General features: G+C 43.2%; 1 protein-coding gene across 1 annotated transcript; it reads left to right on the plus strand.

Moving 5' to 3' along the window:
* The first annotated feature begins 1,936 nt into the window (after window positions 1-1,936).
* On the plus strand, window positions 1,937-8,951 carry LOC132875802 (beta-enolase). The gene is made up of 12 exons (XM_060912874.1): window positions 1,937-2,022; window positions 5,349-5,450; window positions 5,596-5,691; window positions 5,792-5,850; window positions 6,054-6,123; window positions 6,261-6,394; window positions 6,637-6,859; window positions 6,975-7,172; window positions 7,267-7,468; window positions 8,315-8,423; window positions 8,560-8,618; window positions 8,702-8,951. The coding sequence occupies exons 2-12, from the start codon at window positions 5,366-5,368 to the stop codon at window positions 8,769-8,771; spliced, it is 1,305 nt and encodes a 434-aa protein (XP_060768857.1). The 5' UTR covers window positions 1,937-2,022; window positions 5,349-5,365; the 3' UTR covers window positions 8,772-8,951.
* The last annotated feature ends 9,845 nt before the right edge of the window (window positions 8,952-18,796 follow it).

The raw sequence follows: 18,796 nt of genomic DNA on the forward strand, positions 1-18,796 counted from the left end.
AGAGTCATCAGAAAATTTCTGGAGGTGGCAGGTCTCCATGCAGTAGTTGAAATCAGTGGTGTAGAGAGTGAAAAGGAAAGGAAAAAGGACAGTCCCTTGCGGAGCCCCGGTGTTGCTGATCACTCTGTCCGACACACAGCACTGCAAGCGCACGTACTGTGGTCTGCCAGTCAAATAATTTACAATCCAGGACACCAGTGGGGCATCCACCTGCATCGCTGTCAACTTCTCACCCAGCAGAGCCGGACGGATGGTGTCAAAAGCACTGGAGAAATAAAACATGATCCTCACAGTGCTGGCTGGCTTGTCCAGGTGGCCATATACTTTATTGAGCAGGTAGATGATTGCATCCTCTACGCCAAGACGGGGCTGGTAGGCGAACTGAAGGGGGTCAAGAAGTGGTTGGGCCATAGGCCGGATCTGCTCCAGGATGAGTCTCTCAAGGGTCTTCATAATGTGTGACGTCAATGCCACGGGCCTGTAGTCTTTGAGGTCACTGGGATGTGGCTTCTTCGGTACAGGGACGAGGCATGACGTCTTCTACAGCACGGGGACCCTCTGAAGACCCAAGCTCATGTTGAAGACATGCTGAAGTACTCCACTTAGCTGGAGGGCACAGGTCTTCAGGGTCCTGGGGCTAACACCATCCGGGCCTGCTGATTTTCCTGCAAGAAGAGGCGGGGGAGGGGAGAGAATGTAAAGTGTGTGGTTGTAGCCATCCCGCAGAAGAGTGATGGTGGTGGGTTGGGGTCACGCCATCGAATCTGTTAAAGTAGAGATTCAGCTCATTTGCCTTTTCCATTCCATTCCATTTAGAGCCACCAATTAACCTAACCTGCATGTCTTTGGACTGTGGGGGAAATCGGAGCACCCGGAGGAAACCCACACAGACACAGGAAGAACATGCAAACTCCACACAGAAAGGCCCCCGTCGGCCACTGGGCTCAAACCCAGAACCTTCTTGCTGTGAGGTGACAGTGCTAACCACTACACCACCGTGCTGCCTGAAATACCACTTCCTAGTTTGAAACGATTTCTACAGTACTGTTAGTGACATCATTAGCCAACATTGCAGTCAGTACTTTTCAGGAATGTAACTTTTTTTTTCAAATATGAAAGCTAAAGACGAAACAATGGGATGCCAGTTTTACCGGACACGCCTTTATTGGAAGTGTAGTATACATCAGTGTGAGCTAGCTAGCTAGCTAGCTGATGTGCTCTAAAGTGGGTGTGGCTTCTTCAGGATCTGTTTCTGCTTGCAAAGTGAAAATAAACAACCTTCGGCCACATTGTTTCTGAGATGTCACAAACTTGATATGAATTTCTTGTATAAAATCGATATCACACTCGTGTATGTGCTGTTGCACTGTATATCAGGATGGTGGCGATTGGCCATGACCGAACCACAGCTGTAGTGATGTTGCTTCATCGCCGTTCAGCTCAGTTGTGGAACGGCATTAAAATTGTAAACGTTTTTTCAAAACCTGATGATGATGATACACTCAGTAGTGCACTGAAGTTCAAGAATGAACACATGCATATCTGAGGAGTCTAATTTTACCCCAGACCTTAAGTGCATCTGGGTCATATCCGTCTGCCCTTTATATCTGAAATGACCTTCAGGTTCATGTTACCGCCCACTTATGCACAAGTGACCTTTGACCTTTTTCTGGTTTCCCATTTCCAGTATTTAATCAAAGGTCACCTCAGGAACTATTCATCATTATTAAATCACTACAGCATTAATATAAGATTTAATCTTAAATCACGCCATGATTGGGAAGGTTTAGGGTTTTAGATAACATCCACAGCCTCAGTGTGTCGGTGATCATACGCGCCTTCAAGGCTGCGCTGATCCCTGACCTTTCCAGCAGGAGGGTAGTTTAGAGATGGTCCCATATTTGATCGAGGTGCCATATCCATTTTTGATGACTGACATTAGGGAGCGTCTTAAAATAGGCAGCCAGAAGGCCAGGAGGAGCACTCAGCTGGAGCCTTCAAGCTAGACACACACACACTCAGGTGAGTGTGTTTACATTGTTTTCTGTGTTTTGTTTTTGTAGATAATGTTGTTTGAGGGTTAATTGACTTGACAGGAACTCAGTTGATGTTACTGAACAGAGCTGCAGGTGTAATAATGACTACTAAAATTGCACATGCAGGTTTTTTGCAGGTTGTAAATGCATTTATAATGTTAATGAAAATCTCCTCTGTGATCATGTGTGTGAGTCGCTGTAGCAGGAATACAGAGTTTCAGAAATGTGTTTAACGTATGATATATATTTTATGTAGCACATTTAACAAAGCAATCCAGACCTTTAACATGTGAGCAGGAGGTGACGGTGATGAGAAAAAAACTTCTTTAGTGTCTTATATCGTAGAATTACAGGATAGTGGAGTGAAGGAAATACAAGAACCTGAGTTAGAAAGCTGTTAAATTGAATAAAATTGAATATTTGTACAACGATATGTTGATTCAAATGAAAGTGTGTGTGTGTGTGTGCGCACGCAAGAGCTTAAAGATTTTAAAATATATTTTACAGCTTTTATTTGAAAAACTAATTTCATTTTGGTGAGTGAGGTTAAGGTTGGAGTTGTGTTTAGTGTTTATTAGCTACAGTAATTATGTCAGCTGAAGGACAGAAAACGTGTGTGTGTGTGTGTGTGTGTGTGTGAGAGAGAGAGAGAGAGAGAGAGAGACTTGGCAGTAAGTGTGTGTTGAGTTTATTTCAATGCTGTATACAGTATTTGCTTTCAGCTGCCCATACACACACACACACACACACACTCCTGTGTATATAAATAGTTATTAATAGTAAAGGGGGCGGCACGGTGGTGTAGTGGTTAGCACTGTCGCTTCACAGCAAGAAGGTTCTGGGTTTGAGCCCAGCGAGGGCCTTTCTGTGTGGAGTTTGCATGTTCTCCCCGTGTCTGTGTGGGTTTCCTCCGGGTGCTCCGGTTTCCCCCACAGTCCAAAGACATGCAGGTTAGGCTCATTGGTGGCTCTAAATTGACTGTAGATGTGAATGTGAATGTGAGTGTGAATGGTTGTGTGTCGCCCTGTGATGACCTGGTGACTTGTCCAGGGTGAACCCCGCCTCTCACCCAGAGTCAGCTGGGATAGGCTCCAGCCCACCCGCGACCCTGCACAGGATAAGCGGCTACAGATAATGGATGGATTAATGTTCATGTTTTTCTTGTTTTTATTCACCTGACAGGCAGCAGAGGGCGCTACACAATACATACTCATCTCATCTCATCTCATTATCTGTAGCCGCTTTATCCTTCTACAGGGTCGCAGGCAAGCTGGAGCCTATCCCAGCTGACTACGGGCGAAAGGCGGGGTTCACCCTGGACAAGTCGCCAGGTCATCACAGGGCTGACACATAGACACAGACAACCATTCACACTCACATTCACACCTACGCTCAATTTAGAGTCACCAGTTAACCTAACCTGCATGTCTTTGGACTGTGGGGGAAACCGGAGCACCCGGAGGAAACCCACGCGGACACGGGGAGAACATGCAAACTCCACACAGAAAGGCCCTCACCGGCCCCGGGGCTTGAACCCAGGACCTTCTTGCTGTGAGGCGACAGTGCTAACCACTACACCACCGTGCCGCCCGACAATACATACTGCTCTTTTAATATACATAATAGCTACATATACAGTTTATCTATAAATCATCGCTCTGGTGCTGGAAGTGATTTTGACTTCATGTTAATTAGTGAATGAGTTGGAATGGTGAGAGCATTGTCATGATACTGAAACATGGTTAACTGAGGGACGAGCCAGACGAGGATGAAGATGAAGAGGAGGAGACACTGACCTAGTCTTGTTATAATGAGTGATGTTGATGTTAGGAGATAAGATCATATGGCGTTTCACTCTTGCTGAGCTATTTGTGTTCTGTAAATGTCAAGGACTTCATAGTCACTCAGGACGAATGTGAGAGATGGAACGAGGCAGATGATGAAGTCCAGATCAGGCCAGAGTGATACGCTACTTTATAAACTTTAAGATAAATTATTGTCTATAAATGAGAACTATAACTTATAATAACCATTTAATAACTATTCAGCTGTGTTAAGAATTAAAAAAACTATTAATGTTAACTATAAATAATTGCATTATTATTATTAATAATTTATTTTTAATTGTAAATATAATAATCTTTATAGAATATTTATGAGTAATGGGAACTCTTAGAATGATTTACACGTAAAACAAACAAACAAACAAACAAACAAACAAACAAACAAATCTAAAGCACATTTAATGGAACAATTCACATTTTACCCAGAAGCTATACATTTTGAAAAAAGATGTACAGTTAATAGCTTTTATTTATTGATAATTAACTGTGATTCAAGATAGACAACACTTGACAAAAAGAAGAAAAACTCTTAAGGCCTCTACATTTTTTTAAGATCCCATAACTTCCTAAAAATAATTATTAACGGGTAGCCTATTAGCGATAAAATATTAATGTTAAATATCAATGACTAAGGATCTATAATTATATAATTACTGTCATAAGATTAAGATTGTTCATATATTAACAATAATAATATTAACAAACGAATGATTTAAAATTATTAATCACAATTTAATGTCAATCAATTTATTAATCGGTTTATTGAATTGAATTGTTTTTATCGAAGTGTTATGAATAAACTATTAGTTAATTAATAAACTATTAACGATGTTATTAAGTTAATAATGAGGGATTAGTTCAGTGATTAAGCTGCAGTAGTGATTACACTCACATACCGCTGCTATTAATAGAACCAATAACATTACACTTCCGGGTTTAAACAGTGACAGAATACAGTGGCCAATCAGAGCGTGAGTCTGGCTCAATAGCCCAATCAGAGCAGAGATCCCACCTCTAAAGTCTGACCGCTGTTGTGAGGAGAACAGAGGGTTTGTGTAAAATGAGAGCAACAGCTGGAGCTTTACACAGATTAACAAGCACAGGTGCAGAGAACAGCTCCACATTTTACAGAGTTCCTTATTAAAGTTTTGAAATGTTAAATATTAAAGTTATTTTTATGGAATAGAATATCAAAGGTGCCACTGAGAGACTTTATCACAGAGACAGGACACTGGGACTGTGGAGGCTGCTGTATTATTATTATTATTATTATTATTATTATTATTATTATTATTATTATTATTACTCTGTTAACAAGATTATTCATCACAATCACTCTTAATATCATATTTATATTCATATCATTGTATTACATTTATATCACATTTATATTTCTATTATGATTAGGTTACATTCATGTTAGATTGATATTAATATGTAGAATTATATTTGTTGTCCTCCTCTGTAGCTCTGTCTGCAGCCAGGATGTCCATCGTCAAGATCCACGCTCGTGAGATCCTCGACTCCAGAGGAAACCCTACAGTGGAGGTTGATCTTTACACAGCGAAAGGTCTCTCTCTCTCTCACATACACACACACACACACACACACACACACACAAAGAGTCATTCAGTCATATGCACCCAATAAACACTCATTTTATATTTCTAATCTTTCTCTCACTGTTTCTCTGTCTATCTGTCTGTCTGTCTCAGGTCGGTTCAGGGCTGCGGTCCCCAGCGGCGCCTCCACAGGTGTTCATGAGGCTCTGGAGCTGAGAGATGGAGACAAAACTCGCTACCTGGGCAAAGGTGAGACACAAACCTGCACTTATATTAAACAAGACACTTTAGGACACATTGATGAACTTGATGTTTTCTGTGTGTGTGTGTGTGTGTGTTTATAATAAAGGTGTGATTAAAGCTGTTGATCATGTAAACAAGGACATCGCTCCCAAGCTGCTGGAGAAAGTGAGAAATTCTTCCATTTGACCTCTTCTTTCACTTGTAAAAAATGAACGAGGTTTTTTCACCTGTTGAAGGTACATTATGGCTTCATCATAAAGAATTGTTTGTGTTTACCCTGATAAACACTCACCTCCCATATAAACTTAAAATTTTTTTCTGATAAGTGATTGATGAATTGATGAATCGTTTCTTCTTTTGTCTAATAGAAGCTGAGTGTTGTTGACCAGGAGAAGATCGATAAGCTCATGCTGGAACTTGATGGCACTGAGAACAAATGTGTGTGTGTGTGTGTGTGTGTGTGTGTGTGTGTGTGTGTGTGTGTGTGTTGAATTTTAACAATAGTGAGTGTATCATTAATTGGGTGAGATTCACTCTGTGGTTCAGGCGGTCACATGTTTCTTTTCGATTCTCAGCTAAATTTGGTGCTAACGCTATCCTGGGTGTGTCTCTGGCGGTGTGTAAGGCTGGGGCGGCGGAGAAAGGTGTTCCTCTGTTCCGCCACATTGCTGACCTCGCCGGCCATGCTGATGTCATTCTGCCCGTTCCTGTGAGTCTGTCTCCATGGCAACACCCAATTAAACACTCACATAAGTGTAACTGCTGACCGCTAGTTACCGTACATGTTGCTTCTATAATTAGAGCAACAATATGTGCTTAAAATAACAATCTTACGATTACAGTATTAATATTATCACAATATTATCGAGAATACAATATTACATTTTTGATCTTCCAAAAGCCTTCACTCATCCACTGCCCCCCTCTGTTTGTCTCTCGTTCCCTCCACAGGCGTTTAACGTTATTAACGGTGGCTCTCATGCCGGGAATAAACTGGCCATGCAGGAGTTTATGATTCTTCCTGTCGGGGCAGCGAGCTTCCATGAGGCCATGCGCATCGGCGCTGAGGTTTATCACAACCTGAAGAGCGTCATCAAGGGCAAATACGGAAAAGATGCCACCAATGTAGGGGACGAGGGTGGATTCGCCCCCAACATTCTGGAGAACAATGAGGGTGAGATGAATTTAGACAGAAAGGAATGAATTATTAGGTATTTTTATTCCCTGTACTGGTTCTAGATGTTCTTTCTAGATCTAGTCTGATCTTTCTGTCTGTGTGGGATCTCCAGCTCTGGAGCTCCTGAAGTCAGCCATTGAGAAAGCCGGCTATACCGATAAGATCATCATCGGCATGGACGTTGCTGCCTCTGAGTTCTACAGGAATGGAAAATATGACCTGGACTTCAAATCCCCCGACGATCCCAAACGCCACATCACCGGAGACCAACTCGGAGATCTGTACAAGAGCTTCATCAAGAATTACCCAGGTCAGTGTGATCAAATGATGAACCTGATGTTTATTGAAATGAAAGCTTTTGTTTATAAGTGTGCTGAATTCTCACACTTTCCTCTGTGATCCAGTTCAGTCCATTGAGGACCCTTTTGACCAGGACGACTGGGAAAACTGGACAAAGTTTACTGGCTCTGTGGACATCCAGATCGTAGGGGACGACCTGACAGTGACGAACCCCAAACGCATTCAGCAGGCTGTGGAGAAGAAAGCCTGCAACTGCCTGCTGCTCAAAGTCAACCAGATCGGCTCAGTCACTGAGTCCATCCAGGCGTAAGTTTATACACACACACACACACACACACACACACACACACACACACACACACACACACACTTATACAACCCCCCCATGCAGCTCCACAATACAGTCTATCCTTACACATAACTCATCAATAGAGCCTATTCTTACATTAACACAGCTCCCTCATGCAGCTCCTCAGTAGGACCTATCCATTCATTAATACAGCCCCCTCATGCAGCGCCTCAATAGGACCTATTTCGTCATTAATAAAGCCCCCTCGTGCAGCTCCTCAGTAGGACCTGTCCATTCATTAATACAGCCCTCTCATGCAGCTCTGCAATAGGGCTTGTAATTACATTAATACAGCCCCTTCATGCAGCTCTACAGTAGGGCCTGTCCACAGCTCTGTTGTATGGCCTATCCTTACTGCCCACTTGTGCAGCTTTATCATTTCATTTGCTAATATAGTCATACAATTTTCTCACGCAGTTCTGCAACAGGACTTATTATAAGGCAGCTCTGCAACTGAGCATATTAATACAGTCTTTCCACGCAGCTCCACAATAGGACTTATCCTTATGTGAACACAGCTCTGTAAGCAATAGGGACTACAAACACGGGGCACTGTGTTAGGGCCAATCTTTATAGTCACTGTGCAGTTCCACAGCAGGGCCTATGAAGACAGAAATACAAACACTTTACAGAACTCCTAATTACATCCCTCTCATGCAGCTCTGCAATAGGACCTATCATTGTGATCCTCTTTTTATAAATTTAATCCACTAATGAATGAACCTTTGAGTTGCAGTTATCGTGTGTGTGTGTGTGTGTGTGTGTGTGTGTGTGTGTGTGTGTGTGTGTGTGTGTGTGTGCAGATGTAAACTGGCTCAGAAAAATGGATGGGGTGTGATGGTTAGCCATCGCTCTGGAGAAACTGAAGATACCTTTATTGCTGATCTGGTGGTTGGACTCTGCACAGGACAGGTACAATCAATCTCTCTCTCTCTCTCTCTCTCTCTCTCTCTCTCTCTCGCTTTCATCTACATCTTTTATATTAGTTTTACTACTAATAATTCTGTTCTTCTTTGTTTATCCCTGACCTCCCGTCGCCCCTCCTCAGATTAAGACTGGCGCTCCCTGTAGGTCTGAACGTTTGGCTAAATACAACCAGATGATGAGGTCAGTTTTCTTTTCTTTTCCTTCCTTCATTGTGTCTCTCTCATCACTCGTCCTTCACCATCTCTTCACTCTGTCTTTCCCAGAATTGAGGAGCAGTTGGGAGACAAAGCCAAGTTTGCGGGGAAAAATTTCCGCCACCCCAAAGTGAACTGAGCTGCGAGGAGCCGAGTCGCCACCTGTCCCAAACACTCGCATTAAACACTCGCGTTAAACACTTGTTTTCATGAAAGACTTTTTATACTGAGGCTCAGTTTGAGTTGGAGTCCTGCAGTTACACACATTTTAACAGAATGTCAAAGATGTGAAAATTAATAAAAACTTTTCCTGAACAAACGAGTGCTGTTTCATTATTTATTATTTCTTCAGTTCTCTCTGTTTATCTTTTCTCACGTCTCATTTGTTCTTGATTCTTCTCTTCCTTTATTTTTCTCTTCTCTTCTTGTTTATTCTCCTTTTCTCCTATGATTTTATTCTATTCTCCTTTGTCCATTTATCTTCTCTTTTTTTGGTCTCTTCTCATTTCTTAACTTCTCTCAGTTTATTTTTTTCTTTCCTATTTCTTTTTTATCTTTCTTTTCTCTTCCTCTGTCTTTTTATCTTCCCTCCATTTATCTTTTCTTTATTTTTTATTTCTCTTTTTTTCTTTCAGTTTATTCTCTTGCTTGGTCTTTTCCTTCTCTTGCTCTTTCTCTTCTCTCGGTTCACCTTCTTTTCTAATAACTTTCTCTTTACCTTCAGCTACGCTCTGACGTTTCCCCTGTTTCATTATTAATCCTCATGAGATTACTGAATGTATAATTTGTAAAAAACTCTTTGAAGAACACTGAAAGGAAAATGGTTCTGAAAGGCGTCGGTGGTCAGGAGCCAGTGGCTGTGTGAGTTACTCAGAACTGCCACTGTGCTAATTAATAAAGCTAACCACGTAATTAGCGGCTATCAGTCATCAGTCAGACATTCTTTAGATCAGAACCTCCTGTGGATCAGAAATGAGAGAGAACTGTGTGCCACTTACAGTCTGAGCCCCAGGGGAGTGAAAGACACCACGGGGTTTAACATCACTCCTCTTATTATTACATCCATTTTATTAACTACTTTTCATCTTTTGGCTTTCATTAACGCTCCATTTATTCACCCAAAGTTTGGTTTCTTTCAATAATAATTTAAAGAAGTTAACTCAGACTTTTTTTGTTACCATGTGACTGATTCAGGATTCAATTATTTCACCTTTAACTACTCCATACATTGTGGTTTTTATCAGGCCAGTGGTGTCTGTTTCTGTCTGTCTGTCTGTCTGTCTGTCTGTTTGTCTCTCTCTCTGTCTATCTGTCTGTCTGTCTGTCTCTCTCTGGAACTTCTTTCTCTAATTCTGTACTTTGTTCTGGTCTCATAAAGGATCAAACATTTTTTTTTCATTCATCTTGTTCTCCAAGTCACAGTATATCACAAACAAGTCATGAATGATCCAAACATGTGGGCTGTATTCATGTCACATCACGTCACATCACGTCATGTCCCTCAAACCTCTGACTATAAAACCTCACACATTAATCCATTTATTTCCAGATTTTTACTTCAGGTTTCTCCACTAATGAGACACTAAAACTAATTTCACCAGATTTCCAGATGCAACACTTGATTAAAGTTTAATTCTAATGTTTAGCACTTGTGAGAAACTTCAGTCTTTTTCTCCTCCGTGTCTCAAAGCTGGTGATGATGGCCGGCTTCTTCTTCATTTCTCCTCTTCCTTCTGGATCGCTCTTTTCCTCCATCCTACTCCTCGTCCTCTCCTCCTCAGTGTTGGTTGAATCCAAACCACTGCCTCAAAGCTTCAACTCCAGAGTAAGTAAATCCACTGACGTGAAATTAATTTCAACAAGTAAACGTTTAAACAGAAGTACACAAAAAGTTCATGTTGTGATTTTAGATCATGATAAAACCTTACTTTAAATTACATTATTCACTGAGCACAAATTATTGTAACCTAAATTATGAACTGATAATAATACAGATTCTAAAACATGAAAATGCTGAAATATTGTCATCAGTTACAGCGGAGATGTAATGAATTAAGACTTCATGTTGAATCTATTGATCACTGACGGAGGTGTTTACTCTCTGAGATGAGGTTAAATGAGATTTACAGCACAGTACTGACATCCTGGTGTCCCATGTGAGGAACAACACCTCCACTCTACTCCAATCCCTCTGCAGATCCTCCACAACCTCTCCATGATGGACAAGTGCTCAGGGAGATCTTTACTCCACAGCGAGGGTTCGGCTGAAGCGAGGATGTCATTGGCGAGATACCAGAGGGACTCACTGAATGAAACTGAATCACTGTATGCTATGGAACATGGGGCGGAGCCTATTGGAGGTTGGCCACACCTACTGATAGACTTCATGGGTCAGCAGAACAAGTTTAAAGGAAGAACCAGGAAGAATGTGAGAGGAAGAGGGACACAGGAGAAGCCGGGTGAATGACAGAGGTGCAGATGGGATGGAGAGATGAAGCGAATGAGGTAACTACTGGTCTGTGTGGTGTTCATAATGAATAATACAAAACATATTGTATTTGATATGTGGAGCTTTAACAGAGAGTCTAAAGCTGAACTTTTCCTCTTTCCTGTCCTGTGTTTCTGTCCCAGGTAAAGGCAGGAGCAGGAGCACAAATGAGGTTTCTGTTTCTATACCCAAGAATTTCAGAGAACACGCAGAAACATTTATGAAAATTGAGTCTGATACTGTAGAGAGAAAATAAATGATTATGAGCACACCATTACTGATGTACTCTGTTTCAAAAACACACACACACACACACACACACACACACACACACACACACACACACACACACAGGTTGTTAACTTCAGCCGTGTCTGTCTCCTTTGTCTGGTTGTACCTTTAGCTGTTTGTAATTTTTGTATAGAAAAATACAAACCCTCAAACTAAAAAGGGTTAGGGTGAATTAAAAGGGCGAATAAAAAGGGTGAATTAAACCCTCAAACTATAAATTATGAAATATTTTCTTGTGGTATGTAGAAATACACTCACCGGCCACTTTAATAGGAACTTGTTGTTGATTCTATGATCCCTGTTCTTGGCTGCAGGAGTGGAACCCAACGTGTTCTTCTGCTGTTGCATGCTGAGATGCTTTTCTGCTCACCACGGTTGTAAAGAGTGATTATATGAGTTACTACAGTGGGGCAAAAAAGTAGTTAGTCAGCCACCAATTGTGCAAGTTCTCCCACTTAAAAAGATGAGAGAGGCCTGTAATTTTCATCATAGGTATACCTCAACTATGAGAGACAGAATGGGGGGAAAGAATCCAGGAAATCACATTGTAGGATTTTTAATGAATTAATTGGTAAATTCCTCTGTAAAATAAGTATTTGGTCACCTACAAACAAGCAAGATTTCTGGCTCTCACAGACCTGCAACTTCTTCTTTAAGAGACTCCTCTGTCCTCCACTCGTTACCTGTATTAATGGCACCTGTTTGAACTCGTTATCGGTATAAAAGACACCTGTCCACAACCTCAAACAGTCACACTCCAAACTCCACTATGGCCAAGACCAAAGAGCTGTCAAAGGACACCAGAAACAAAATTGTAGACCTGCACCAGGCTGGGAAGACTGAATCTGCAATAGGTAAGCAGCTTGGTGTGAAGAAATCAACTGTGGGAGCAATTATTAGAAAATGGAAGACATACAAGACCACTGATAATCTCCCTCGATCTGGGGCTCCACGCAAGATCTCACCCCGTGGGGTCAAAATGATCACAAGAACGATGAGCAAAAATCCCAGAACCACACGGGGGGACCTAGTGAATGACCTGCAGAGAGCTGGGACCAAAGTAACAAAGGCTACCATCAGTAACACACTACGCGGCCAGGGACTCAAATCCTGCAGTGCCAGATGTGTCCCCCTGCTTAAGCCAGTACATGTCCAGGCCCGTCTGAAGTTTGCTAGAGAGCATTTGGATGATCCAGAAGAGGATTGGGAGAATGTCATATGGTCAGATGAAACCAAAATAGAACTTTTTGGTAAAAACTCAACTTGTGTTTGGAGGAGAAAGAATGCTGAGTTGCATCCAAAGAACACCATACCTACTGTGAAGCATGGGGGTGGAAACATCATGCTTTGGGGCTGTTTTTCTGCAAAGGGACCAGGACGACTGATCCGTGTAAAGGAAAGAATGAATGGGGCCATGTATTGTGAGATTTTGAGTGAAAACCTCCTTCCATCAGCAAGGGCATTGAAGATGAAACGTGGCTGGGTCTTTCAGCATGACAATGATCCCAAACACACCGCCCGGACAACGAAGGAGTGGCTTCGTAAGAAGCATTTCAAGGTCCTGGAGTGGCCTAGCCAGTCTCCAGATCTCAACCCCATAGAAAATCTCTGGAGGGAGTTGAAAGTCCGTGTTGCCCAGCGACAGCCCCAAAACATCACTGCTCTAGAGGAGATCTGCATGGAGGAATGGGCCAAAATACCAGCAACAGTGTGTGAAAACCTTGTGAAGACTTACAGAAAACGTTTGATCTCTGTCATTGCCAACAAAGGGTATATAACAAAGTATTGAGATGAACTTTTGTTATTGACCAAATACTTATTTTCCACCATAATTTGCAAATAAATTCTTTAAAATTCAGACAAAGTGATTTTCTGGATTTTTTTTTCTCATATTGTCTCTCATAGTTGAAGTGTACCTATGATGAAAATTACAGGCCTCTCTCATCTTTTTAAGTGGGAGAACTTGCACAATTGGTGACTGACTAAATACTTTTTTGCCCCACTGTATAGCCTTCCTGGCAAAAAAGCTCGAACCAATCTGTCCATTTTCCTCTGACCCTCTCTTATCAACAAGGCGTTTGTTTCCACCCAAAGAACTGTTGCTCGCTCACTCGCTCGCTTGCTCACTCAGTGTTTTTTGTTTTCTGCACCATTCTGTGTAAACTCTAGAGACTGTTGTGTGTGAAAACCCCAGGAGATCAGTAGTTTCTGAAATACTCAAACCAGTTCATCTGGCTCAAGCCAACACCCATACCACAGTGAAAGAAAGTCACACTTTGAGATCGCAATTTTTTTTCCCATTCTGATGTTTGAACATTGTGAACATTAACTGAAGCTCTTGATTTGTATCTGCATGATTTGATGCATCGTGCTGCTCTCGAGGGATCGGCTGATTAGAGAACTGCAGGAAACGGCAGGTGGCTGCGGGGTGTTCCTAATAAAGTGGTCGATGAATATATCTAAGAAAGGTGTGAATTATTACATCTGGAAATTTCATGCAAATGATCTCATAAGACTGGCGTAAAATTTTCCATCAATTTCCCTCCTACCAGCCAAATTTAAAACCTATCAGCCAGTCAGGTTCATGAAGGATAACACGAGACACTTGAACCCATCCAACTACATCCTCCTGAAGATCACACTCAGAGGAGAGAGAGCTGTCTGCCCTCTTCCACATACACATGAGGATCTCACAGATGCACACGATTGGCAGGGGACAGAGAGTTGTGGCAAAATACATTCTGCCCCTCAGACTTAACGTTTTCCCCTGTGACTGTCACCTTTAAAAGCACACTAACACGACACAGCACTCACCTCATTAACATTGTTTCATCACACAACACACAACACCTGCGAACGCTGATTGGGGGAGTGGCCACGTGTGATTGACGAAGTGCTTACTTTTAAATGTCACTATGCTGCATCCGTAGCTAGGGAGGGAGTGTAGCGCAGCAGAGCAATGCAGAGCTCCGTTTGGTTCCTGTGCGAGCGTGAAGGTGCGATTCTGGAGTAGAAGCTAAACCGAGTGGAACACTTGTACATTGTTGCTGATGACGGAATTTGCGGCGGAGATTTGCAAGCCGACCCAAGCAAGATTTCCATGACAGAGGAACATCGCAAGCCACAGGTGAGAGGGGCTAATAGCTACTTCAAGACGATGCGGGAAGCGGATGGCTAAGGTCTGTTGAAGCTTCGGATCCAGGACAGTCCAGTTTACACAGCCAGCTCCAGAACTGTGAGTTAAATCCACCCGCCCCTTGCTGCTCGTTTACCAAGCACTACGGGAACTACAAATGCTCTCTCTCTCTCCACACACGCTAACATTCACAAACATACAAGCCCAAACACACACCCACACACATGAGCACTGGGTTTACACGACATTTTTTTTTAATTTTTCATGCCCCTTTCGCTGTATTGGAAGCATAAGGTCATTTTGGAGTTGTATTGATGCCATTATTTTTTTTTGTGTGTGAATAAGTAAACAGAATATGCACGTTTAAAACCTACTTCTTGTTATTGTTTTATTATTGCTGGCGGTGGTTACTCTTAGTTAAGTGGCAGGATTTTGGGCCTGCTTGGCACCCGAACTAAAATTATACTTGAACCTTGGGTAGCACCGTTACAGAATTGGCACCCGAACAGGGACTTGAACTGTAATTAATGGGACTTGAACTGCTTAGTGACTGCTCCTTGGACTTTTTGGACTTGTGGGACACTTTAAAAAAAAAAAAAAACTACTGTTGAATTGAGCGCTGTATTGATGGTGGTGTGTATGCTATGCTGTGCCATCACTGCTATGCTGTGTTATCACTGATACTGTGCTGATATTGGTGTTTTGAACCTGTGCTCAGGTCTGTGTTGAATTTTTATCACACTGCTGAATTTTCTTTGTATGATAATTGCCTGGGTATTTCCCTATTGTGTTTACATGTCTCTTTGGTAGCTGTGTAACTTGTTACTTTTCAAGTGGGGTACATTTTGCTACAAACATACAGACACACAAAAAACACAAACATTTCAAACATCATTTTTCACATCATTTAATAATCAATAACACAACCTTTAGTGCATGGTGAGCTGTCTAAAGCCGCTATGTCAGAACGGGAGAGCCACATAGACATCCCCACGTCTCCTGAGACACAAACCTCACCACCTGACATAAGCACACCTCAAATTGAGCATCGGGTGTTCCTCCATCCTCCTTGGCATAGCGATGCCTCTTTCATTCTTACTAGCCCTGGACTTCTTGGTACTGCTACTGCAGACCAGCTGTCTACTGTGTCTACAGCGCCCCCTTCATTGACCGCTGAGCCGTCCAACCTGCTAACAGCTGCGCTACAGACTACTGGTTCAGACTACACTCAGGCCGCAGCTGCCTCTCCATTAGATATGGATTTGGACACTTCTCCATCATGGTCTTCAGACACCTCAGTGCAGCGTGACTTGCCTACAGAGCTCCCAACGCCAGCATGAAAGCTCGGCGCACTGGCGCTAAAAACTCCTGACAACTGGGCCCTGATATTTCAGAAACTGGAACAACAGGACGCTCAACTCGGTAAGGTCACTAAACTAGTAGCCAGGAGCCGCTTTCACTTGGAGGCCAAGTTGGAGGTAGTGTCTGAAATGGCAAAAACAGAATTCACAAAACTCAGTGCAGCACTCACAGCTAGTACACAGAAAACAGAGAATGAATGGGATAAGTTGCTGAAGGCCATTAAAACCATTATCACAGAAGAAGTTAAAAACCAAAGTATTACACAACTGGAAGAAATCCGCTTCATGGTCGAACAGTTACAGGCCGAGGTACAGCAGGAGATCTTGTCCCAGAGGAGGGCTGTTGCAGCAGACTGTGGACACCGGTCACAGAATATGGACAGCTGTGTTAGAATTACCAACCAGATAAACACATCTTTAGGACATCTACCAGCACACATAACAAAAGAGTACAACATACTTACCAACAAGATAACAGAGTTAGAGAAAAAATTTGAGCAACACGTCTCAACCACATCTCCTCTTACTGGCATGAGGCCATCAGTAACCCCACACACTACAGCTACAGCCACTCCAGCTTCACTGCCCAGCCTTTCCAGCTTCATGCCCACAACGCCACCTACTGGAACAAGGTCTGGTCATCTAAAAGTTCTAAAACTGTCATTTCCTACCTTTGGCAAGGCAAGCGATGATCCAGACCCTGTCCTTTACCTCTCTAAGTGCCGTGACTTTCTAGCCATTCACCCTCTGTCTGACGCAGAGATTCTGGCTACCTTCCGAACTATCCTGCATGGCACAGCCAGAGATTGGTGAGAGATTGCCATGACTGAGGTCCTTACCTGGGCCCAGTTCCAGAAAAAGTTTCTGTCAGCGTTCCTGTCTGATGATTACAAAGAGGAGCTCACGGACTGAGTACGAAACCGACGGCAGAAAGAAAACGAGTCCATCCATGATTTTGCCTTCTCTCACCATGCCCTTTGTAAACAATGGAAACCCACTATGACTGAGGCTGAGATAGTGAAGCTCATTCTAAAAAATGTCAAACCACAGCTGGCTACCTACCTACGGGGTCGGGCTCAGAATGTTGAAGAATTGGTGAAGCTCAGCCATCAGCTGGAAAAAGACTTAGAACAACAGTCCTTGTATGAAACACAGCATGGTACGCATGACAAAAGTGCACAGAGGGCGAAAAACACTCCCAAATCTACAGACTTGGACACGCCTTCTATTATGTGCTGGCACTGTAAAGGTCAACATCCCTCTGGCTCTTGCCCTCAATACCAACCATCTCCTGGAGGCCGTCAGTCCACACAACACCGTCCCAAGAACACGTCTCGACCATCTAAGCCAGCACAGCAGGGCAATGGCAACATCAACCCTACCACTACAAAGAGTTCGAAGAACCAGATCAAAGGTATGTCTACCACAACACCGGGAAGCACCTTCAATATTCCCCGGCAGCTGGTAGTCACAGTCAACATCGGACCTTGGAATGGCAGGGCTATCAGTGATACTGGGGCAAGCTACACACTCATCCACGAACAGGTCTGGAAGGCTCTCAAAAGGCCCAAGGAAGACCTGGAGCCTTGGACAAGCGGACCTCTCTTCCTCGCTAATGGAGAGACTGAGACGCCCCTTGGAAAGGCTGAAGTAACCGTCAACTTGGGTGAGGTTTCATGCACATATGAGGTGGCAGTCCTGTCCCCAAAAGCTTTGGGCTACAAAGCAGTTCTTGGCCTCGATTACTTATTTCACAGCGGACTGCAAATCCATGCAGCTGACTGTCAGTACAGTTTCAAGGGGAGACCAGAGATATATCTGTTCCAGCAGAATGATGAACAAACCACACTGCACCACTCGGGGCTACTCTTATGTCTTGCATACCCCCTCCTTGCTTGCCCCCACAGCCTGTGGCACTCACCGCTCAAGACTACATTGATCTTGCAGTAGAGAATGCTGAGGTGAAAGAGTGGGAAAAGGCTGGTCTTAGACAGCTTCTGGAGTCCAAACCAGATCTATGTTCTTTGAAGCCAGGAAGGACTGACGTGTTAAAGCACCACATCCATACCATCAGTGAAGTGCCGATCAAGCAAAAACCCTACAGGATGTCTGCGCAAAAATGTCAAGTCGTGGAGCAGCATCTGAAGGACATGCTTGATCAAGGTGTGATCGAACCATCTTACTCCGGGTGGACCTCACCAGTCGTCCTTGTCCCAAAGAAATGTGGAACACTTAGGTTCTGTGTTGATTACAGAAAGTTAAATGCAGTCACAGAAACCGACGCATACCCACTGCCCAACATCAATGAACTACTAGAGTCACTTGCCGGCTCCACTGTCTTCTCCACTCTAGACCTAAACAGTGGCTATTGGCAGGTCACCATGGACACCGCAAGTGTGGCCAAGACAGCTTTTGTGACCCACATGGGCACTTTCCAGTTCAGAGTCATGCCTTTTGGACTCAAAAATGCTCCAGCCAGTTTCCAATGCTTAATGGATCTGGTGTTGGCTGAGCTTAAAGTAAAAGTGTTTCTAGTGTACCTAGATGATATTGTGATCTACTCACCGTCCATCCAACGTCATTTCCAAGACCTTCATGCCGTTCTGGAAAAGCTTCAAGCAGCAGGACTCACCTTGAACCTGAAAAAGTCCAAGTTCTGCATGAAGGAGATTAAGTACCTGGGCCATGTCATCTCTGCCCAAGGAACCACTGCAGACCCCATGAAGGTGGAGGCCATCAAGGCTTACCCGGCTCCAACAATGATCAAGGAGGTGCAGAGATTCCTTGGCCTTGCAGGATGGTACCACCGGTTTGTACCTGGATTCTCTCAAATTGCAGAAGCACTCAACACTCTCAAGAAGAAAGGTCGTGTCTTCCAGTGGGATGAG

This window comes from Neoarius graeffei, chromosome 28 (genome assembly GCF_027579695.1).
Source record: "Neoarius graeffei isolate fNeoGra1 chromosome 28, fNeoGra1.pri, whole genome shotgun sequence".
Taxonomy (NCBI): Eukaryota; Metazoa; Chordata; class Actinopteri; order Siluriformes; family Ariidae; genus Neoarius; species Neoarius graeffei.